Source organism: Centruroides vittatus, unplaced genomic scaffold (genome assembly GCF_030686945.1).
Source record: "Centruroides vittatus isolate TY-2023 unplaced genomic scaffold, ASM3068694v2 contig_409, whole genome shotgun sequence".
Lineage (NCBI taxonomy): Eukaryota > Metazoa > Arthropoda > Arachnida > Scorpiones > Buthidae > Centruroides > Centruroides vittatus.
In genome coordinates, this window is record NW_027122221.1 from 421410 (window position 1) to 447943 (window position 26534).

At 28.9% G+C, this 26534-nt stretch overlaps 1 protein-coding gene across 2 annotated transcripts in view; it reads right to left on the minus strand.

Moving 5' to 3' along the window:
* Positions 1-26534, minus strand: part of Spt6 (transcription elongation factor Spt6) — a 79774-nt gene that overhangs the window by 37898 nt on the left and 15342 nt on the right. For both annotated transcript variants that reach the window (XM_067271933.1, XM_067271932.1), the window contains exons 3-17: positions 23909-24031; positions 22367-22440; positions 19925-20062; positions 19533-19611; positions 17448-17529; positions 15266-15365; positions 13339-13425; positions 13107-13193; positions 12812-13027; positions 8647-8736; positions 8161-8303; positions 6567-6820; positions 1927-2056; positions 642-792; positions 470-565 (exon numbers count right to left, since the gene is read on the minus strand). In XM_067271933.1, the coding sequence (XP_067128034.1) occupies positions 470-565; positions 642-792; positions 1927-2056; positions 6567-6820; positions 8161-8303; positions 8647-8736; positions 12812-13027; positions 13107-13193; positions 13339-13425; positions 15266-15365; positions 17448-17529; positions 19533-19611; positions 19925-20062; positions 22367-22440; positions 23909-24031 (1850 nt within the window). The remainder of the gene's footprint in view (positions 1-469; positions 566-641; positions 793-1926; positions 2057-6566; positions 6821-8160; positions 8304-8646; positions 8737-12811; positions 13028-13106; positions 13194-13338; positions 13426-15265; positions 15366-17447; positions 17530-19532; positions 19612-19924; positions 20063-22366; positions 22441-23908; positions 24032-26534) is intronic.

The following is a 26534-nucleotide window of genomic DNA, read 5'->3' on the forward strand; positions in this document are numbered from 1 at the left end:
GATAATTGAAGATTTTTATTCCATTTCATAGAAATATTTAAATTATTCAATATTTACAATATTTGATGATTTTAGTAAAGTAATTAATGAATGTTTAAACATCAGCTGAGATTATTTCAATTAAACTGCTAAAAAACAAAATCCTCAAGTGAAATATTCAAACATTTCTTTCCTACATAAATTTATATTAATTGATTAGAATATACAAAGCAAAAACATTGTAAACTAGTAAAATTGAATTACATTTAGTCCAATGCAAGATCTTGCACATCAAGAGTTTTTGGAAGTTTAACTCCTATCATTTTAGAAAAATTAAAAAGCAATACATTTATTTTGTATCCATTCAGTCCCTTAGCAGGATTTTTTATAGAGCAGCCCTTTAAAAATCCTGAGCCTGAACCTAGTCCAATGTTTGACTTAACTAATTTGATTATTAGTTAATAATAAAAACAAAAAATTATATACTTACAATAACCAAACGAAGAAACTGGTCACCCACTAAATCTTTTAATGGCTTGTTTTTTAAATACTTCATTGTATAACAAGGATGATTTTCATCAACTTCCTGAGATTTTAAAAATTTATTTACATTAACAAATAATTATTATAATATAAATTCAAAAATTCAAAATCAATCATACCTTTACTCCTTTCTTTGTAGGTTTGATGTTTATTTTTGCTCTTTCAAAATATGTTTGTCTAACACATTTTCTTACAACAGGATCACAGGAAATTTGAGTGGCTACCACAAATCTTGCTGCTCTTAATGCATCTTCAGCTGTAGGAAATCTCCTATAATAAAAATATTTAGGAAATTAGTTTGTATGTAATTTTGAATTTATTAATCCAACTTTCAAAAACAACTGTTCAAGAACAATCATTATATATTTTCAAGTGCAAATATTATTTTTCAAATTAAAATTTTGCATGACATTTCTTAAAAATCAATTTTTTTTTCACCCATATTAAATCTCTTTGGCACTAAATATCATAAATACAGTAGAGTCGTTTATCCGAACACCGGTTATTCGAAAGCTTTCCAGTTGGACTGTGTTGTGCCAAATCGAACTTTTTTTATACTAGATTTACTTCTAAAGTATAATTTTTATGTTTTTATATTTTTCAATATATTTATTTTGTTTGTACAAAATAAAGAAATAATTTTTAACGATACAATAGCCTCGATTACTATTATAAAAATTTTTGTTAGGCTTAAAATCGACGAAAATTCAACACCAAGCGACACGCAACGGAGAAAAATTTCAACATGGGATAGGTTAATATATTTTTTCGTACATAATCGGTTATCCGAACAACCCCAGTCCCCAATTGATTCGGATAAACGACTCTCTACTGTAATTTGCTTCTAAACACACAATGTTGGACTACAAAATTATTTTAGAGACTAACATATGTATATTTAAGTTTCAGTTACCTGTGAAGTATCTATAAAATATGCCATATTTTCTGAACTATTATTTTAATGTTTCTGATATGTTCAGTTAAAATCAGTCTGAATCATCATAACATTGGATGCAGATAAATATTTATATAACATCATTAATTTTATAACTAGATATATTACACAACACCACCACTACTTTATGAAATTATGCATTTGATGTTTCCATAGTTTGTAATGTATTTAAAATAATACTTTCATTATTCAATTGAAAATGGCGATATCAAAGGAACCATGTTAAACAAAATAGTATTCTACTAAATGCCAATATTACAATAAAACAACACAAATATAAATGTTATAAATGAAAAACATTTGTAACACAAATTTTTAGAGCATTTTCAGATGATTTCAGTACCAAACCAATGCTATTCAAACTCAGACACTTTTGATACTTAATGTTATTTTTATTCTAAAACTATTCAAATTAAATTTATTCTATAGTATCTTAACAATTATCATACTTTGAAACAAAATCTCCTGCAACTTCTAGTGGTCCAATAGGATACTGATCAACTTCATGCCGCTGATAATTGTCTCTTAAATTTTCACCAAAATGCTCGGGAGTAAGACCAAACTTTTTAGCTAAGCCATCTAGAATGATAATAAAAAATTAAAGATGTGTTAATGTTATTGTTATTACAAATTGTAAAATATTTATTACTCTTTAAAACTGACAAAATATTCTTGTAAAACACTATTTTCTAAAAATAACATATAATAAATTTTCAGTTATAATAAATAAATTATACAAATAAATGCATGTATACACGTCATTACATTATACAAAATAAGAAAAACATTTTATTAATAGAAAATGGCATTAATTTGTCACTTCCTATTAAAAATTATGATTAAAGCATGCATTAAAATATGCCACATATTAAAGAAATATTCCCAAGCAATTCTAAAAAGTTTGAAAAAAATAATTCTCTATCAAGAAAATGATTTGATCTATTATTTTGAAGTTTCGTTTCCAACTAAAAATATAAACAATGAAACATCACTTTCAAATCATCTTTTAGTATATCATCACTTTGGTTTTTACAATATGTAATTATTCTGTATTTATAATACATATATACACATTATCTATAATCACTATTATTTTATTATTTAAGCACAAATGATCAATATTTTATTGAAATGCAATTTAAAAAAAATTGTAGACCTATAAATTCCCAATGTCACTGCCTGTCTGGCTTTCCTTAATCTCAAGAACAGAGTTAGACAGATGAATGTCAAGACCAGATATGAAAAGCTCGGGGACAGAATGTACTAATTAACTATAAACAAACTTCCTACGCAAACCAGAAAGAAGTCACATTATTTCAATTCGAAACTTTTCCCTGAAATGAGTTAGCTAGATGACCAGCATGACTCACTGCTAAAGGGAAAGTATGAAGTACAGGGGCAAGACACTGCTAATTTGCTATGGAGAGCATATATTTTAAATTAAAGAATTATTATTAAAAATTGCAGTCCATTTTTTCATATATATATATATATGTATATATATATATGTGTGTGTTTGTGTGTGTGTGTGTGTGTGTGTGTGGTGTCCGACCCCGCGCTGGCGACGTGGTCAAGCCGAATGTCGTGCGCATCCATTCTGGCACGTGCGGGATAAGAAGACGACAGTTAAAGTTAGAGAAGAAGAAGCAATGATGTGTCCACTTCAAGACGATTGCCCAGCCATCCATAGACTCCATATTTCTCAGGAGTGGGATGAAAGTGATTTAAATAGTTGTGGATTATTGAAATCATAGTGTTTACTGATTATACTGAAACGTTTAGTGACAAACAAAGGAATTCTCAAACTGATTGTGATTTGCCAAAATGAAAACTTTTGGATACTATCAACACTCATCTCGGAAGCAGCATAAGGGGTATGTAGACTTTTATTCTTCAAAATGATTCTAAACTATATAAAAGAAATAAGCATTGTGTTGAAGAATTGCAAGTTTGATAAAATCAAAATCCTTCATAAATTTATTTTTGATACCGACGGTGATCAGTCAAGCCGAAAGAGAATAAGAAATTTCAGTGGATTTATATTTGCCTTAGACAGTGATGATTTTAATAAGAAATTGAAAAGTATAGAAAGTAACTTTTCCTTGAATGAGCTAATTACAATTTCTAATATTTTAAACATATCTTTCGAAGGCAATAAATCAGAAGTAGCAAAGAGAATTCTAGCTGATTTGTGTGTTTTGGAATCCTTAGCTCAGCATGCCCAACTCAACATTTTGTCCGAAGCTGAGAACCAAATAAAACGTTGAAGGTGAAGGTGGATTCTCAAGGCAGTGCGACATGAATAAAAATAAAAACAGTCTCGATTACTCTATCCAATCTGAACAAAGTAATGCTGTTGCTAGTTCCATTTTCCATAGTGTTGCTATTAATTATTCTGGTATCGAAAGTACCACTTCTAAATTTAATGCAGAATCACACAAGAATGTTGATTGTGTGGATTGAATGTTTTGAAAACATCTCTAAATTATTGTTAGTTTGTCTGAATTACAAAAATTAATTTTTGCTAAAAGATCCCTTGGTGGTAATGCCTCTTTATTTGTAAGAACAGTACCTGAGATTAATTTGAGTGCAAACAGGACTGTTCAGATTTCATTTGATAGTGAAGAAGCTGCAGTTGAAGCTTTTAAAAAGAATTCCTCTTTGAAAATAAAAGAGACTCCGGCTGTTGTTTTATATACACTAATCAATAAGCATCGTAATAAGGGAAAAGGTGAAAGAGGTCAAGGTTCTTCAAGAAGACCATTTCACCAAAGACAAGGATTCGGGAAGTCTTTTAACGAGCAGAGGAAACCATCAAAACACAGTTTTGATGATGATGATGATATGAGTGACTTTGAAGTAAAAAGTGATGAAAGTGAAGAAGAAGAAGAAGAAGAAAGTGATGAAGATGACGATGACAGTTTAGATGAAGAGGAGGATAAGAAAAAGCCAAATAAAAGCAGAGATTTAAGATTTGCAAATATAATATTGTTTTTATAAGAAATATTTACATGTACAAATTTTTGATAAACAAGGATTTTTTTAAAAAAGAACTTAACATATTAGCAATGACACTACAAAACAGCTAAAGACTGCTTTAAAAATTTATAAATTAAACTTTGAAAATTAATACATAAATATTAAATATAAACTTTCTGATATGATATTACATTCAAATTTATATGCAGAATATTTCAATTCGAAATGGTTTCACACTTTACAATACATGACGTTTTCCAAATATCTTTAAAGTTTTAAAGATATCTAAAAACACGCAAGTCTTAAATTTTACTTTATTTTTTCAAATTATTTTTTCACTACAATAGATTCTCCATTAACTGGAACTCAAGCAACCAGCAAAAAATAAACTTGAAGAAATAATACTTTAAATAAAAATTAGCAGAAATGTATGTTTAAACTTGACACTTGCCATAAGTTCACTCTTTTCACATCATGTTTATCTCTCACTCCCACCATTTAACTAAAATTGCACAATGCATTCACAAAGCTATTTTTATAATAAAATTATTTTACATTAAGTTTGTCTTTATTTGCTTTCAATGACTGTATTTCAATATTAATATCAACTCAATATTGAGTTTATGGTATGGTACAGTATAATATGGGTTCATATCCATTTTTAAAAGTAATTCTCAAGCAACCAGAAACTGTATTTATCTGGCATATACCCATCAGTGCTGCTTAACTGAGAATCTATTGTATATTAAGTAGTGATGTAACGAATAGTATATTTGGCCTCAGCCGAATACCGAATATTCGACTAGGAGCGTGGCCGAATACCAAATATTCGGCCAGGAGTGTGGCCGAAGGGCCGAATATTCGGCCAAACTATTTGGCTTGATTAACGCACGTACGAAAATTGGCGCGCAAACCGCATTATGGCAAGGATCGCGCACCCTGCTTTCTATTGGCCCGCTGTCACTACGATTTTTTCTTCCAGTAGGTCTAAATTATGTAAATTAATTAATTAAATTATAATTATTAAAGTTAATATGAGATGGAGCCTAACGTCTACCTCTACTGCCAAATTGGTTTATAATTTATGTAATAGCCGTAAATAGCCCGATACGATTCGGCAGTTGTTGGTATTTAGATGTAAGTTATAACATACAAGTTATTTTATTTGCAATCAATCTTTTTAACTCTAAAATTTTGTTTTTACTACGTATTTGTAGACTGAATAGTGCCCTAAGGATATACTTTAGTGGGGACATATGGTCTAGTTTCTGCCCAGTTGTGGAACAGTTCAAATATATTATTGGGGGTTTTCTATTTGTGAAGTTTTGTGATATTTTGTTGCTATTGTTTTTGTCAATATTTTTAAAATTAACACGATTTCAAATGTTATCTTTTGCATATAATGAAAAATGCTCATTCTTTGCTTTATATATAAAATAAATTAGATATTAGTTACTCATCTTCTAGAAATAGATAAATAATTCTTTCATTAAATACGATAAGTTTCAATAAAACGTTTCGTAAATCATTTTAAAATATCGTAAAAAATATACGCGAATACGAATATAACATAATTAACTAAACAATAATATTAATGCCCGATACATTCTAACCTACATGCCATCAATGCCATAAGATATCGGGCTATAGTATAAGATAAAGGCTATAATATTATTTAATTATGAAATAATTTAATACTAGAGTTAGATGCTATTTCTTATTAACTTTAATAATTATAGTTTAATTTTCAGCATTAATAAAAGTTACCAAAATGATTAATTTACTGTGTTTTTGTTATTTCTTACTCCTGTTTTTAGGTATTCGGCCGAATAATGATTTAAATATTCGGTATTCGGCCGAATAGTGAAAAATAGGCCGAATAGGCCGAATACCGGGTAGTAACCGAATATTCGTTACATCACTAATATTAAGTTTTAACACTACAAGCAAATTCAAGTAATATTTGTATTAACTATATTTTTAACGATATCAAATTAAATTCAAATGATACATATGTTCAAACAGTAAAAATTACTATATTTATAAAAGCAGTCAAATAATTGATTTTAAATTATCTCTATTTTATTTTCATAAATAAATGGATACTAACCAAGTCCTGCTTCTCGACAAACAGCATATGCATCTTTCCTGGCAGCAAGTTTTATTCGACTAGCATCATTTTCAGTTTCGTTTTCATTTTCACCCTCCTCTTTTTCATTTTCTTGATTTTCTACCTCTTTCTGTACTTCTTTTGGTTGTTTCTTATCTGCAGATTCTCTCATAGCAGCCAAATCTTGAGAATAGTATAATTTAAAATGACAACATACATCCCTAAGTTCTTCCATAGTATTTGCTTCTTTCAATCTATATAAATAACAATTATTTCTTTAATAAAAATCAAAATAGATGAACAAATTTAATCTAAAAACTTAATATCAAATTAAATATAATACATAATTTCAAATTCACAAATTAATTTAAAGATCCAAATTCTCAAATGTAAAGTAGCCTTCCCACAATTACTAATTTAAGAATCATTATACTTAACAGTAAACAGCACTTTAAAGTCCTAATAGCAGGTACTTTATTTAGGCATAAGAAAGTTTAATGAGGCTTATCCTCATAAAACTTTGACAGTTCATGTAAATCTTTTGTACATACTTGTCATTGAAGATTTTTAAGTGATCTGAGAAAAATCATTTAAAATTTTTTCAAATTTGAATTCTGATTCAGGAACATTGTGTTCCAACAATTAAGCCCTTGCATTTTATTTCAGGTAAAAATAGCTTACAGGCAGACAGACAGAAATGCACAGTAGCAGGGACCAATCTATTTACTTAGTGAAAGAAAAGGAACACAGTAGCAAGAATCGATCTGTTTACATAGTGTTTGATGCACCTTTGACAAAGTCACTGTGTGTTACTAAAAAAGGCTCTTAAATTTTATAATTCCCAGAGTGTCAACTGAGTACCATATATGGCCAGTCAAGATGTATGAAATAATCTATAACAACACTGCCCTGTCTGTAATCAATCTAATAAAAATTACTGTTAACTTGCAAGGTTAATACAAAAATAGTTACACTATAATCATTAATAATGATAACTTTAATTTATTTATTAATTTTTTTATTTTCTTAATTTATTTATTTATTTATTAAGTAAATGATAATTTTATTATATAAAAAGATATTCTTAGATTCTATTCATTGCAAAATGATTTTTTTGTTTATTTAGCATAACAAATTCAAAAAGCTACATATTTAATTTCTTTTAGTCACAAAACGATGTTGTGAATTAGCCGAAATGTAATAATAATAACCAAATAGTAAGGTGCTAATTATATTAAAACTTATAATCTATATTGTTTTATAAAACAGAAAAGAAATATAATATGAAGTAAATATTTAAAATGTTGGCCAACTGTATTTAATTTTTTTTAAATATAAAAATACCACAAATATGCATAGAAAAAGTTCTTTCTTTTAATTTTCTTTCCACCATTTAAACCAGTGACAGTCCAAAAAACACACAGAGGCTCCCCTTTGCAATATCATGCAAATGGACTGTCACTGGTGTAAATGACAGAAAAAAAATTGAAAGCAAGAACTTTTTCTTTGTATATTCGTAATATTTTTATATTTAAAAAACTGAAAAAAATATAATAGATAAATTTTAACTTTAAATTTTAACTGCTTCACATACCTATAAAAATCATTATCTTCTAATGGTCTTAAACCTTCTGCAAGAGGCTTATCAGGATCCTTCATTACTTCATCACATTGATACTGTTGCATTTTTTCAAAAAGTCTTTTTAAATTATTCTTTTTTGTTTTCAACTGACTCCACTAAATTAAATTTTAAAATTAATGTGTATCAAACTTCTTAAAACACTAATTTATACTAATTTAATAAATATAAATTTGGTAAATTACTAATTATTTACCAAAATTATCCTTAATTTAATTTTTAAAACGAAAAAGAAACAAAAACTAATTAGGAAATAATTGTAAAAATACAAAATCAAATATTACTGAAGATCATAATTTATTTAATACAAAAAATAGTTTTAGTTATTGCTTGTATAATAAATTGCTTGTATTTATTAAAATATTTACAAAAATTATATAATTTTTAACAATGTACTTTATAATTTTATTTTATCACAATAATTTATATGAATATTCAAACCTTTTCATCCCACTTATAAACAGTCCATAAATCATTAATATTCAATTCTGGTTCAACATATTCTTTTCGATAAAATGCAATAAAAGGCACCTTTAAAAAAAGAAGATAAAATATATAATTACATATCTTAGATTCAGATATATATATATATATATAAATCGCGATAACTCGACACCCTCAGTTAAGTAGTCAGTTTTCTATGGTCCCGGCAGACTTACATAGGCATTAATGTTAAAATACTCCGGTTTACTCGACATCGTTTAACTCGACACCACTAGATAAGTCGATATACTTATGCTGTCCCACACTCCGATAAGTCAACACCCCCTCCTGAAAAAATGAATTCACTCCGCACGTGTGGTGTGAACTCATTTTTTTTTTTTTCAGGAGGGGGAGGAGTCGATTTATTTATTAATATATAATTAATATATTTAATAATATAATAATACATTATTATTATTAATATATATACATATTAATAAAAATGCCTTAACATTTTATGTATTTTTATGTATAAAAATAATAACAGATAAACAAAAAGAAAATATACAATCTACATCAACATCATACCAGAATCCAATTTTGCATTTTCTCATGCCAGAGGCATTAAGAATCCTTAGACATTACTTGCCAACAAGTGACAACTGCGAAGATGTTTTCAAGGCATTCATGTTTGTTGAAAAAGAAAGTCGAGATACAGGTGTAGGACAAAATAATAGGAACACCCTTTCGAAATGAGTTGTACTTCGACCATCCAATACAGCCCCACTACATCTCGCAACATTCTACCATCCAATGGGGGTGAAAGGGAAGGTATTAGTCAAGCATTTGGCAATGTGACAGTTGCATGAGAAAATTCTGTTCCCAGCAAAGCACCGTTATGTCCGGCCTGTCCGACGTGCAAAGAGACACGATTATTTGAGCTCGCCTCGCTGGAGCGTCAGTGTCTAGAACAGCCAACCATATGGGTGTTTCAAGGTCCACTGTGTCAAGGGTTATGACAGCCTACACAAAACTGGGAGAGGTGTCCTCTGCAAAGCAGAACAGTGGGCAAAAGTCGAAGTCGACTGACCGGGATAGACGAGCATTGAAGAGGATAGTCGCCCGAAAACGTAAGACTACACTGTATAAATAAATATATAAAAACAACGTTTAACAAGAATTACTCTGTTTCCGTTTATTCGTCCGTCGTTCGCTCCAGATGACAGTCCAATTTCACAATCACGGAGGCGACCTTTCCTTAGAGGCTACTGCCTCCGGAATAAAATGCAAAACAGTCAACTAGCGTCCTCTGGGCTACACTGAGACTACACTGTAAGACTACACTGCCACAGATAACTTCTGAGATGAACACCCATCTCCAGAACTCCGTATCCACCAAAACTATTCAAGGGAAGCTGCATGCTGCAAGCATTCATGGCCGAGTAGCCATCCCAAAGCCATTAGTGTCACCGCAGAATGCTATGAAGTGACAACAGTGGTGCCAAGACCACCGAAAATGGACACAACAGCAATGGGAACAGGTCATCTGGTCTGACGAATCATCATTTACATTATTTCAGACCACTGGACATGTATTCATCTGGCAAACACCAGCAGAGGCATTTCATGTTAACTGTCTGGTTCCTACCGTGAAGCATGGAGGGGGCCCTGTGATGCTGTGGGGAGTAATATCATGCGTGGCTTGGGGCCACTCGTAGTCCCGAGGGAGGTCAGAGGCGAGCATTAACGCAGTGTTCTTGCAGATCACTTACACCCTATGCTTCATACTCTGTTTCCTGGAGCACGTCCTCTATTCCAAGATGACAATGCCCCTGTACACACAGCTTGCTGTGTTCAAACATGGTTGGACGAGCATAATGATGAAGTGTAACATCTCACATGGTGCCCTCAGTCCCGATCTCAACATCATTGAGCCTGTGTGGGTTTTTTAGAGAACAAAGTCCGTGCTCGGTTTCCTCCTCCACACACACTACCTGAACTCTAGACAGCTCTGCAGGAGGAATGACTGCGAATTCCCTTAAACTTTCTGCACAACCTTTATTTGTCAATCGCACATCGGATACAAGCTGTAATTCAGGCCAATGGTGGCCCAACTCCCTACTAATAAATATTTTGCATTCTTTCACGGGTGTTCCTATTATTTTTGTCCTATACCTGTAGTTAAGTGCTCAAAACAAACAACACTAAACGAATTTTTCAGTTTATCATCTACAGAATAATTGTAAATGGAGAACACAATGTTTTGTAAGTATATGTTACTGTATAAAGCACTACTGTATTTTCCTAATTGCAGTTTTGTGGTTTTTTTTCCAACTTTGCTTTAGTCGACACATTGGATAACCCGACACATTTCCACTTCCCCTTGGGGTGTCGACTTATGCAGAGTCAACTGTATATATATATTAAAATATTAAAAACATGGTTAATTCTTCTGCAAGAGGCTTATCAGGATCCTTCATTACTGTACTAAAGCTTCTGTGCAGTACTAAAAAGCAAAGAAATTCAAGTAAACCTTACATTCTTGTAAAAAATAAAAGTTTCTGAAGATAAGAAGCTAAAGGGGAGTGAGATTGAGGCTTTTCTGCAGTACTTAGCAATGCTGCAGATTAGCATCTTAAGGAGTAGCTTGTCTGAAGTTAAATCTTTTCTATTGCTGAAACAATGCATTTAAAGGGCTATGTTTATAAAACATTTTTAGATTACCCGGCCTCTGAATGCACTGTAAAAATATTGCCACTAACTCACAAAACATCCTGTATAAATAACACAAATAAAATTTTATAGTATAATTAACATATTCTTTCAAATGCTTTGCATTATTTTTGTATATAAAATGTTAGTATCTAACATTTCCGACTATCTTCTATTTTAATAATTATCTAAAATGCAATAAAATAAAGTTATTTCGAATCACACCATATTATTTTTTTAAATGTTTTTTTAACATCAAAGTCTGTCATTAAAAGTAATAAAAATTCTAAGATTGCTGGATTACATCTTAAATTTTTACACAGTCATGTGATCTAAAATTTGCAAAATCCGTTTAACTCAAAGTAATTTGAAGTAATATTTTCATTTTTATTCTAAGTGAAGATAACATTTTCATCTGATTTTTGTTATTTTAAAAAATTTACAATACTCTTGTTTGATTTATTATTCTAAGATGCTATTTTTTTAACTAGTAATATGAAAACTAATTTGCAACATTCAGTACATTAATTAAAAATACACTTATCTTTTTAGTAAACCATTTTAAGTTATAAAAAAATGAAGATTGATCAAATCAATTTTCTATAATATAAAACCCAAGAAACCCAAAAAGTAAGGTGATTTAAAATAAATAAACATTAATCCCTTCAATCTTCTCAACAGTCCTTTTTTATTAATAGAAGAGGTAATTCAATACACTATATATGCATTTTGAACTGTTATAACTCAATTACCTCTTTAGTAGCAGTACAGAAGAAAAAGAGGCACACTACAAACTCATTCAACAAAGAACATGAGAGAACTCAGATACAACTTTGTTGTGTGTTGCCATCTGATTTAATACCATCATACCAACCCATAAATTTTGCATATCATCATATACATTATTTATTTTTAGTATTGATTATTAATAAATGTTCTTTAAGTTTCTTTTTATAGATATTCTTTTCCTTACCTATTTTATGGGTTATGATAACATTAAGTCAGATAGCAATGCATAACAAATACTTGATTTTCTCATATTTTTTGTCAAATGAGTTTGTATTGTTCCTCTTTCTTTCCCTTCTGTGTTGCTGCTGAAAAGAAACTGTAAATTAGAACAGTTCAAAATGCATACAGTGTATTGAATTACCTCTTCTATTAATAAAAAAGAGTTGTTAGGAAAAGGTGATTCATTTTTTTATTTTAAACTGCTCTTTTGAGGTTCTTGGAGTTTTATATCTTTTTATAGAAATAAAAATAAATTTTTAAATTTGTCTTTTTTCAATTAATCCATTTTCCTTGATTGATAAGTTAATGTTTTATTTAGCTTCCTAATAAAAATTTTTTTGAAGTTTATTAACAATTTATGCTCCCAATTAGTCATCTTAAATACTTTATATGTTAAAATTAATATTTTTAAGAAAAGCTTTAATTTATTATGGATATTGCTTATTCAGAAAGCCAGTATTACTTCAAATTGATGATTTCTCATAAATTTCAATGCTTCTCGAATCTTTGGAACTGCTGTATATGCCTTACGACCAGCAATTGGATGATGTGCTTCTTCTCTCTGACAACCAGGATTTTGAATTGATATTGTTGGAGAACTAAAAGCTTGCTTGTATATCCAATCAGCTTCTTCTTCAATTTCATCATCTTCTGCTTGAGTGACTGGTATTCCTCTTAACTATTACATAAAATATCATTATTAAACACCTAGATCACTCAAAATTAGTACAAATAATATCAAAAAGATCATAATTTACCTGAAATCTTTCTGGAATATCTGTTACTCTTATCTCATTATCTAAGTCAGTAAAATGACCCCGTTCCAATTCACTTGGTTCAAAAACCTAAATATAAGAACACCATTAGAAAGTCTTAAATTTTTATTTATATAATATATATTTATATTATTTTTTCACTTTAAACACATCAATAATTAAAATATATTTTATATACCTTTATAACAAATTCTATTACAAAATAATGACTTACATCAAAAATACTTTTCTTTGTTGGTCTTTTTTGAACACTCCTCTTAGGACGTGGTCTTGTTTCACCTTCCTCTTCCTCTTCTTCATACTGAACAAGATTTAAAATATATGTTAATTTATATTCAAGATTGCCTGCTTTACACACACACACACACACACACACACACACATATATATATATTAACAGACACTCCTGAATAGTGAACACCTTTACTTAATGGACATCTTTACAATCCCCAGACTGTTCAAATAACAGATCTATTATATTTACCTCTAAATAGCAGACATTCTAAATAATGGACATTGTTGTCCATAACAAACCTTACGAAAATGCAATATCCCACCTTCAGTATTCTAAAAGAACTAATTACGTACAAAATATTTTAAAACTAAATACTCTTTTCAGTTCAAATACTCTTTCAGACAATGAATTTTGACTGCAAGTGTCAAATAAAGACTGGCTTAAAATAGGAATGGGGAGGAGGACAGATTATAAGTCGAACAATACTATTTATCTGTTAGAGAAATTTAATCTGCTTAAATTGACAATCACCATTTATCATTATACATATTAATGTTATTAAACTTCTGTCCTATTGTTGGAATTAAGCTGATGATACCCAAAAAACTATAAACTTGTTTGAAGTTTCATTCAACAAGAACCATAGTATATTAGTAACGAAAAAGAAACTTAAGATCATAAATGACATCATACATGTGAGAAAACCAAATACCTTCCTACATTTTAAAATGGTTGGCAAATTGCCTTCATAACACCACCTTTGAACTTTCACCAAACAAACGCTGTTGTCGTAACTGTTTTAATAACTTTACAGTAGATAAGAAGTAATTTTTAATAAATCAGTTACTGAAGAAAGCAAAAATTGTTCAAAACGTTACACAAACTTCTCAATAACTACAAAGCAGACAAATCTCTGTGTCAATTTTCATTAGTCACTTAGATCATAAATGACATTATAAATGTAATAATTTCAAATATATTTCTCTTGGATTGGATAGCAAATCGCCTTCATGACATTCGAATGAAATTCAATTAAAACAAGATTTTTACAGCCAAAAAATAAATAACATTGTAGAGAATCCTGCCTGCATTCATGGATTCCCTCCTGCCGGTTCGTCGTACCTAATTGAAACAGTCAAATATCTTAACAAAAAAACAAACTTTAATCATACTTGATCGTATATGGTAAAAACTCAATCCCACACAATTAATGAGACTCTTCTTATCCTTCCTTGCCCACTTTCAAACTCCACCACTTCTCTTGTCACTAACTCTACCATCCTCCCATCACTCTTCTTCTCTCTGTTTTCCCCATTTATTCTCCCCCTTTTATGACGACTCTCTGTCTACCCTTGTTTAGCTACCCTCTCTCTTTTTACAACTCTTTGTCTACCCTTGTTTATTACTTTTATGACTGCTGGTAGAGATATTAAATGTAGGCCAACAAGATCACAGTCGAGGGAAAGAGTAGGTCCAATATCACTACAAATATACTGTAATATATCTTAATTATATATGCTATGTATACTTTTCGATATATTCACATTCCTAATGCAAATTTCACATTTTCATAATCCATTGTATTCGTCACTTTATAATGACCAGGTTAAAAATACAATATGGCTACCAGCATGTACCTCCGAATAGCAGACAAACTTCTCAATCACAACAGTGTCTGCTATTTGGAGATTATAGTGTATACACACACATATACATTTTCAAAAATAACAAAATAGAGCTATAAGCTTGAAACAAAATAATTTATTTACGTAGAGCTAAATCTTGAAATGGTAGTAACAAAAATCATCAAAATTCAGATTAAGTATATAAAAAATTAAATAAAATAGTTTTCTAACAAAACAATTATTTTTAAAATAGTAATTTTTTATTATGTTAAAACATTTACCTCTTCATCATCAATGTCTTCTTCATATTCTTCACCATAATGCTCAAATTCATTATAATCAAAGTCAACACCAAATATATCTTGAGCTTCTTGAAGTGCCCTGAAAATGGAAAATTATGGTTTCTGTGCTAAAAAATTTTTATGATAAAGCATTTGTATGCAATTAAGTATAACAATGACTGATGCATTATCATAAGCAAGTCATAGACTAGCAGATAGTATCAATGTAGTATATTGAAGATTTAAGGCCATTATCACTATTTATATTTGATATTGTTCAAATGGTAAACAATTGCTATTAAATTATGAAAAGTAGTATTTGGATAATTATGTAAAACTTTAAGGACATCACTTTATTTAAATTAAAGTGACAATGTAAAAACTCTTAAATAAGTCTTTTCTAACTTTACCTTTAGAAATACATTACAATCTTATTCTGTTATTAAATTATTTTATATATTTTCATAAGCAAATAATAAATCACAGAAAAGAAATTCAAAGAAATTGTTATATATTCATACAAATAAAAACATTTATAATAAGTTATGAACAATTGTGTTTCAAGGTCAAAGATTGATGTGTTTGAAAAATTAAAATTGAAAACAATACTTTAAAAAGTATAACTGATTTAATTTTTAATGCCATATTCAAAAAACTACAAAAACAAAAACTTGGCTAATACAGTTAGAACAGGAGAATAAATTCTGAAATAAAATACTAATTCAGAAGATTTAAGGATATGTCACCTACATAATAAAATTTAAAAAATTAATTGTTAAAGTTTGAAGCCTCAGAACTTTCACATGTAAACTAATCTTCCTGACTTTCTCTCATATTGTATAATTAAACACTTTATATTTGCATGATAACTGAATGAATGATTGTTTTATAAAGAAGAATAACTAAAATATATTTTAATATAGAATTATAATATCTATCAATAATAATAATAAAATCCAGACTAGAAGAACATTTTTCCTATACAGATATAGTTTTTGTTTTTATTACAAAAACTTATTTTTATCCCCAAAACATTAAAAAGCTATAGCAATAATAATTTAAGTGAAAATATTCACAATCTATTATTCATAACTGCACAAATATTTATAATTTTAGAACATAATATATTGCACAGTTTATTAACCATTATTATTATTAGAAAAGTATGACATTTCATTGAGTGAAATCAAATTTTTAAAAAATCAAATTCAAAAGCAAATAAAAATTATAAAACTCATTTAAAATTTTATTAATTTTTTATTAACATAATTCAAACACCTTTTAAAATTATCTTTTCGAAACTTTAATAACTTTAAAAAACATCACAACTGATCACAAATGACAATAATATAGAGCTGAATGATTTAACCAGATGTTTTCTGGCATAATTTCCATTTATGAAAATTTTTAAATTATTATTGACAGTTTTGGAAAGTCTATTGATATCGACTGTTTTGATATAGATGGAACAACCCCAATTTAGAATTATACATCCTGTGTCTCAAGTTTGTAACCGATTGTCCTATAAAACTGTTTTGTCACAAATTAAATCTTTATTTTTATATATTAAAACCTTTACAATGCTGCAAATTTCAGTTTCATGCATCACTTTTGCACTCAACTCAGTTAACATGCAACTATGAAATGTTGTAGAATATAAGATAATGGAAATTGATTAAACACAATATGATTTTTGACTAGTCAATTTATTAAGCCATTCTCATCACTTTTTTTGTGCAAGAACAGAAACAGTTTTTTAAAAACTATATTCTAATAAAATTTAGATTTAGAAATTTATTATAATGCTATTATTAATAAAACTGTTTTTGTTTGGCATTAAGCACATGTTTTAAAAAAGTGCATTTAAAATTGAATATAACTCTTTGATTTAGGCAAATTAAAATATTAAATATAAAAATATTGTAACAGTTAAATTTATCTTATTTATATCATCATATTCTAAACCCATAACCATCAAGTCAAATATCTTTAAACAAATTTCAAAAGTTTAAAAATTACAAGTGAAAACACTAAATTAAATAATTTTGCTATATCCTACATATAAAAATATATAAAACAGTTTATAGAAAGTAAAATAGTTTTTATTTATTTATTTATTTATTAAATTGATTATTATATTCACGTTCAGATATATAATAAATTTGTAATGAAAAATACTTACGCATCTGTATATTTAACATGGCGCTTTCTTTTCCCTTTAGTAATTGGTTGTCCATCATCATCAACAATAAAGTCATCAGGATCTTTAAGAAAAAGTTATAGTATTTATTTACAGATACATACACAATATACATAAAATTTATAATTATGACATAATTGAAAAAAGTATTGTTTTTAAAGTTAAAAGTAACATTAAAAAACAATAATAGTTGATTTTGATAAATTAGTCATTACTTATCATAATACTAAAGAATTTGAATTCAGATGTCATCAAGACTAAGATATTCCCCTTTCTAAGTTTTAGTTTTATTCTTATTCTTCAGATGAACACAATTAATACACATCCACTGATTTAGCAGCCCATAAAATCCCATCTCAGAAAATGTTCTGCTCATTTACGAAAAAGCATCATTATTGAGAATGTGGAGATGATGCAAATCAGAAGAGAACAGTTTTATGTCATTGGTTTTACAAAAAGTGAGATAAAATTAAACATTTCTTGCAGAGATCATGTGAAAACATTTCATACATAGTAAAAGCACTGGCCTTGAAGTACTCACAGTCCTAGCAATAGTGGATATTCCATCATTCCCCGTAATTTTCTACCAGCACAAACTGCTGCACATTGCAGCAAATGAGTGCACTGACATCAAACAGGTCCAAACATCAGTCTTTTGTACTGCCAAACATGGGAAAGCTGACACTATCTCTCAAAATCAGAGGAAAGATTGTTTAAAAATGTTTAACAGGTATCCTGATTAAAAAAAAAAAATTGGGAGAAACCTCTCCATTCCCAAATCCTCAGTCATCCTTTCTTAAGCAGGATCCATTGGATCCATTGTGCCAAAGAAAAGAAATGGAATACAAAAGATTACATCAGACAGAGATTGCATGCTTATTTGAGAAATCAAGGCTCAGTGACCAGGAACATACACAGAGGCTGCAGGAAGAAAAGATTGGTAGGCCAATTTCAGTCAAAATGTCCATTAAAAGGCTAAAAGAGAATGACTACAGATCATAAAAAGGTAAGTATAAGCCCCTTCTAATAAAAGCCTAGGAAATGAAGTAGTATCAGTGGGCTAAAGATCATCTGCATCGAACAGATTAAGATTAGTCAAATAATATGGTCTGATAAGTCATCTTTTTAGGTCTTGTATGGAAAAATTGGAAGTAGGGTCATCAGAACAATAAACAAAAGACTGAAGAAAAGCTGCACTAAAGAGCAGATCAAGTTTCCACTTAAGATGTAAATATGGGGATGTTTCAATGTTGCTAGCGTAGGTAATATAATTCCTTATAGATCAATGTCAAAGGCAGTTGACTACCAGAGATTGTTAAACAACACCATCCTCTCACTTCTTGACTAACTAGCTCCTGAAAGTGACTTCTTGTTTTAACAGGATGGTGCTAAAGTCCATACTGTGACTACCAATGCTGCATGGTTAAGAAACCATTACACACCAGTCTGGCTGCCCGATTCTCTGGACACGAATGCAATAAAGATTTATGGCTATTCCTCAAAAAACAAGTCCATAAAAGAAAGTCAAGGGACAAAATTCAATTGATGACCATTTTAAAAGAAGAATAGTTGTGAATCCAACACAATGTGTGCCAGTACTTCACGTCTACTATGCTATGTCAAGTTCAAGACTTCTTGTATGCTGCAGAAGGAGAGGTTAAAAAATAATAAAACATGTCACAAAAGCTTAAGAACCAAACTGTGATTCTGTGTGAATTTTAAAGACAGAGTTTTCAACTTGAATATTTTTTATTTTTTACAATTATGATCACATGTACTATATTTCAAACTTTGTTTTCTACAAGTTGGAAATAAAAGGGATTTCTTTTAATATTCAGTCAGTTATTTTCCAAATTTGAATAACTGGCAGGTTTAATTGCTCAACAAACTCCTTTTATTCATGTGCAAATTTCTAAGTCAGGGGAAGGTACTTACACAGTTTATTTTTTTAAATCAATTTTATTACCATTTCTTTGAAATATTTTCTGCTTTATTAAAATACTAGCTATTCTTTGTAATTTGTAATATTAAATATTCTTATTATATTAAGGCATTATATATAATTACCAGATTCTGCTTCAGATTCTGAAATATCTTTAAATTGCTCATCCTCTTCACCAGCATGAGCAGTCCCTCCTTCAGCTTCCTTTAATCATCCAAAATTAATAAAATAATTAATATAAATTATTATAATTTGCAAATCATATATTAAATTGAAAATTAAGTACAGTCAAACCCTGTTAATACAAAGTTGAAAAAACTTAAAACCTGACACTTTGTATTAACCAGTCATTAACACTGAAATGTATATCCTCCCTTGTCAATAAAATAGCAAATCTGCTCTGCATTAATGCAACTTTGCATAACAATGTAATAATGGGTTGGACTATATAAGTTCAATGACTTATTTTGTAACTGTTATTTAATTCAAAAACAATCAAGATCATAACAAAACTTACAGCATCTGATCGTTCAAATAATTCATTTGCAATAGCTTCTCTATCATCAACTGGTTGTTTTCCAATACTGTCACGAGATTCTTCGGCATCACTTTCTTCGTCATCTTCAATACGTCTAAGACGTTTAAATTTTTTCTTCTGTAAGTTGACAAAAAAAATATGAATATCTATTTTATTATTATTCATCCCTTACAGAATATATAATTTTATTTAATTAATAAAATTTGATATAATTAATGAATAACTTTTTATAAACTTTTGTACTGTTTACTCATGTAACTTCAAATTGAATATTAATGCTATATTAGGTCATAATTCATGTACAGTAAGTCCTCTACTTACGAACTTAATCCGTTCGTAGTGGTCGTTCGCAAGTTGAAAAGTTCGTAACTCGAAAAGACGATGTTTGGCGCAAAAACTCAAATACAACGTTGTTTTTACAATTATGTAATGTTTAGGCTACTTGAATAATGTTGAATTAAGATTGTTAAAGGGAAGTATAAATTCAAATCAATCACATGTACATTATTTATTAAAATTACTCATTTAAAACAACTACAAATGTACATATGTATGTACTGTAAATGTTTTTAACGTAAAACTTGGCTGTATATAAAAAATAACCAACTGCACTTTAATAGTAAACAAATAACACTACACACGATTGACACATGACTACAGTCCAAACTCTACTAAACTAAGAGCCTCTCACCTACCTCTCATGCTTAGAGTACCTAGATATCAGAGTATCGACACACGAGTAATTGCAGACATGTTCTGTCGACTGTCATCATGTGGTCTATGGGTTTACATTAAGAAATGACGATTTTTTAGTTTAATAAAGCATTTTTACAAATAAAATGCTTTATTGAACTAAAAAAAATCGTTATTTCTTCATGTCGCTACTCTGATATCTAGGTACTCTACTCACGCTCATGTTATCTGGCCATCTGTCGGCTTTGTTTGTAACTTCAAAAGTTCATAAGTCGAATGTTCGTAAGTAGAGGACAACCTGTATAATCTTAAAATCCTGTATTATTAACATTAAGTTATTCTATGGTATAATCCAGAGAGACCAACAAGTAGATCGTGAGCTGCATGTGGTTCTTGCCCATTTCTGCAGCTCTTGGTACATTCTATTTACACATACATAATATTTTCATAAGTTTGCTGACTGTTATGTGATATATACACACAGACTGTAAGGATAACTCACAAGTTAATCTTGAACAGGGCAACTGAAAGCTAGGGTACATTCGTGAAGTCGAATAACTTCGTAAAGTACCAGAAAAGTAACAGTAACATTTACTACAGGACAGTGATAGCTATAGTATTTTTACATATAACATAAAAAGCCATTCATTTAGAGGATATGACGCTCACATATTTCTGATAGGCAATATGTGACTCCTATTTTGACAAGGTTTGGCCAAATATTCACCTTTATTTATAAAACGAACTATGAATTAAAAAATAACAAATGTTACAGGAGACCTAACAATTACCAATGCACAAATATGCATACTTAGTTTCTCTGTAATATATTGGGCTTCAATACACTGTCATTTATATTCTAGTAAATTAAAATCTTTTATAAGGTGTAATTTTATAAGTTGATTTCAAAGTAAGTAATATCAATTTTGTTATTAATAAAAACTTATTTCAAACTCATTCTAACAGACGTTTATTATTATAAATACCAATAATCAATTGTATGAATTATTTATTTGTTTGATTATTTATTGTATTATTTAAATTATGATTAAGGAATTATTTGCATCTGATTGATAATAGAACTAACTGAATAATTACACAATTAAAAATGATGGATTTTGTCACTAATCTGCATATAGAGACAATTTGCTTTTATTCATAATTGTACTATAAAACTTTGTGACAATGTTATAGATGTAAAACAACATTTGAAATTAAATATTATTTATAAGTTCTAAGAACTTAGTCACTAATTAAAATAAATAGATTTAAAATAATAGAATGTAATTTTTTGCATTTCTCAACAATTCACTAATGAGAAAATTTGTCTAGATTTTCTATATAAACCTCTATTTCATCAAAAATTTTAAAAATTTGTTTTAAATAGAAAAAATTTAATTCTGCTTATTTTATAATCTAACATGAAACTTGAAAATAAAACTTAAATATATTTTTTGCTTTTTACTAATTAATTCTTAGCTTAAGTAATTTTTTGACAACTGATAACTTATTGCTAAAATTACCCTTTGAAGCCAAATGAGCCTATATTACCACTACTATTAATAATTAAATACTGAATAACTTGAAACTACAAGTAGGCATTAGGCACTATCTCCTCCTAATTATTAGTAATAGAAGTAATATAGCCTGATTTAATCTGGCATTCATTTTAATCCGGCTTCAATATAATTATCGAGCCTAAAGATGTTTATATATGTATATAATTACTCTTTGAACTTTAACACCCAAATTTTCTTCTATTAAATCATAATCTTCATCTTCCAGAGCATCATCATAATCATCTGTAAAAAGAAGCATTAAAAATTAATAACATACATTCACATTACAGAATAGCTAAAATTTGATGAATTTGTTGTTTTAACTCAAATTCAAGTAAAAAAATATCAATCTATATCTACAAAATATTTGACATTCTTAATAAACAAAAAAGAAAGAATCAATGAACAGTAATTAAGAAATTATTTTTTTTAAAAGTAAATAAGTACTGGAAACAAATACCATTCAATTCAATTACATTCTCATATTCTCAGATAATACAGGCTTAGAAGTTTAATAAAAGAAAAATGTACAACTTTTGTTGTATTTGTTCTTATCAGACTCGCAGTCAGTATGTACTTTATGTTAACATTTGTGACCATTTGTGAGAAATACCATACCTTGGGACTGAGATTATTAGCACAAGCATAGAATGGCAAAATAGGTGCACATTAACAAAGGACTATGTGATAGGCCACAGTGAATGCAGCAAGTTATTTGGACATGCTGCAACTTTTGCTATCACTCAACTTTCTCCTGGTACCATTTTTCAGTAATATGTGGCACCTCACCACTTTGCAATTTAGATAAAACAATTTCTGAATAGACAGAAATTCCCAGACAGTAGATAGTTTCTTATCATACTGGACTTTTTCCTGAGATTTTGTGAATAATTAAGTATATTGTATATTTGTACATAACTTGAATAATCTGAGAGACAGAATCTGTCAGATTATTAAGAATGTCACACCTCATATGTTATTGAATATGTAACTGAAGAGGAATACAAATTGGACATCTACTACACCACTGTTGGTGTACATATTAAAGTGCATTTTTATGTAAAAATATCTGACAGATTTTTGTACTAAAAGACAACTCCTCTTTCATTAAATTATAATAAGTTTTTAGTTTACACACTTTTCTTTTACTAATTAAACTTCTAAGCCAGACAGTACATTTCAATTTAGTTAATATAATCTTAAAGAAAATTTCCATTTTTAAGTAATAGTTGCTCTTACAGTAAATCTATATAATAAACCCATATTATACATTCTTCAACAGACTTTTATATAATTTTTGGTTGGTGCAGCATAACGTTGATCAAATATTAAATTTATTTCTTGATAAATTACACTTTATTCCAGCATTATCTTTTGTCATATACTATATATTTTAAATTATACTTATGAAGTAATACATTTAGATTAAAAAATAATCAATAAAAAATAATTTTATATTAAACAACCTAAAAAACCTTTGATTACAATGTGACAAAAAAAATGAGATATTGTTAATTCATAATAATTTTTAAAATGTTTCCAATAATTCTATAAATGAACATAGAGCTTATTGTGAAAATTAGTTTTAACAATATTTTAATTTTCATTTCAATAAAACTTTCTTTCATTCGTAGAATTTAACTGAAGTCTTATATAGTTTTTATATCTTTCTTATAATATAATAGTTTATCAAATTTTTAGTAAGTCTTACCATGACGTTTCCGTCTTTTTCGACCAACATCTTCATCTGAATCAACTTCAGCATCATCTTCTTCCTCTTCTTCTTCATCATCATTAATTAAATCTTTCATTTCTTCTCGTAATTTGTCCTCATCTGTTTTTAAAAAAAAAGGTGTATCTTAATATTTTAGATTAAATTTTCAATAAAATAATAAAAATTGTAACAAAATTTATATGATTTAGCATATGTTTAGTTCTTATTAAATCTAAAAATTTTAATGCATATGTACTAATAGGCAATTTTTAACTCATAAGTTGAAATTACTTTGAGTATTTCAAAAAATTCGAATACAGAATTTCTCAAAACCTGATGATAAAAAGAAAAATCAAATTTAAAGTTCACAGAAAAAATCAACAGTAAATTTAATTACAGTAGTTGATTGCATGTTTCATGGTATTTCTATAGAACCATATCCTTCTTAATAATAAAAAAAGTTATATCAGATTATATTATAAGTAACAGAATGATCATCTAAAGCATTCATGAACAAATCACAACCCTTGAGCTCCTAAAATGCAGTCCCAGAAGCTTTGATACCATAATTTGTTTCTTGTTTTTTGCCTGTGCCATTTTGTAACACTAATTAAGATGATATTTGTGACAAAGAACATTCAAACTAAAGTTGACTAGGAAAAGATGGCAATAAACCATATATTACTAGTTTGGATATCATTAGCGAGGGCCATGCAGCATAGCACCAAAATCGCCACTTGACAATAGTTTTTAAGGTGGTGATTGGAAGTAGTGATAAAAACTCTAGTCTGCTTATTTTGACTTTCAGCATGAAACTGAATCACAAATTACAAATCACACTTCAGGAAAAACAGCAGAAATTCTAGCTCCCATGTGATGGGAGTCTCGTGCACTGTATACCTAGAAATTTTGTGATGTCGTGCGGCAAATTTGGGCAAAAAAGTAGGAAGTGACACTGAAAACCAAAGGCACTTTTGCACAATGCTGCCTGGCATTTGCAGACTGGAATTTTTTATTGACTGACAGAAAATTTGGGAACGTTTTGGGGTCACTTTTTTCACTTGGATGTGTTCTCAGTAGACTAAAACAAAAATTTTGACATGACAGAACCAGTGAAATACTGTTTAAACATTGTGATCAAATGTGTTATTTGGAATTATTCATTAAAAAATTAGTTCAAAAATAATTCCTATTGCTAACAAGCAGGGAGTCAGACATTTGAGTCTCCAATTTAAACAAAATTCGGCGAGCACATAGCCTTAAACACAAGCAGCTCCTTGTCCAAATAATAGAACTCACTTCTCAAGCATTTCCCAAAAATGCATCTCTGAAAAGTCTTTGAAAATTTCACATCTCTGAGCACTGATAGCTGAGTGGGTTTAGCAAAAGCATACATACAGTCCGACATCCCAAATATATCAGTGTCTTCAGCAGCAATAACTGACAGATTGAAGCTCCAGCAATCCTACAAGAAGTAATCTAGTGTTACAGGGTGCTAAAAGGGCATTTATCTGATAAACAGATACTGTCATCAGAACCTAACAAATTATATGTCAAACTGGTAGATATTTACATACCAAAACCCCAAAACGGAATAGCTACAATCTACTACCCAAACAACAACATAATCAAAACCATTTTGAAACTAAAAGTAAGCAACAATGCCAAAACAATCATCTGGATGATCATAACTGTCCATCATAACTGCCTTCCTACAAATGCTGGTAAAAAAACAAATGATTAATTTCCACAGATAACTGTCTCATATGCCAAACTATGGAATCTGTAGAGAATGCTTTCCTCCAATGCACCCATACAAAAAAGATATGGGAATTCTTGAAAAAATTCAGGAATATCAAAAAACCAACAAACATAAACAAACTACAATGGCTTCATAATGTGCAAAATAAAGAAATAAATTATGTATCCTAATAACAGCATTTGAAGCAATTTGGAAAACCAGAAACACTGAATATTTCCACAATACCGATGAAACAACAACAACTGCAAAATTCAAGTACCATCTACAGTGGCTACTAGAAAGAATAAACGAAAATAACCCAAATCAAAGAAGAAAAAAATTGCTGAAAAATGGAAAATAACAGAAATTATATAGGTCTCTGAAAACACAAACAAACTAATAATCCTACATACTGTAAAAGACTGATTGTTGAAATGTAACTAACTCAAATATATTGTATATTTTTTTTCTTTAATTCAAAACAAAAATTGTAACACTGTTTCCAAATGTATGTAGTCATTTGCACTGCAAAAGCAATATGTCTCACTTCCTGAACTGCAAGAATATGTATAAAACTGTTCTGTAAATAAATGTAAATATTTTGAAAAAAGAAACAAAACAAAGCAATAACTGAATGGATAAGATGCTAAGTATTGGTGCTAGATGATATAGGTTTGAACCTTTGTAATTTTAGTTTCATTTTGTTTTTTTCATTATTATTATTTCATTATTTTACCACATCATTAGCTTTCTTATTACTATTATTATTTCTCATGTTTAAAACTTATAAAACAAAACATTAAAAATTATGACATCATTTCTTGTTTAGTGAAAACAAACTTCTGTAAATTTAACTCTTTTACATCATTAAATAAAACTTTT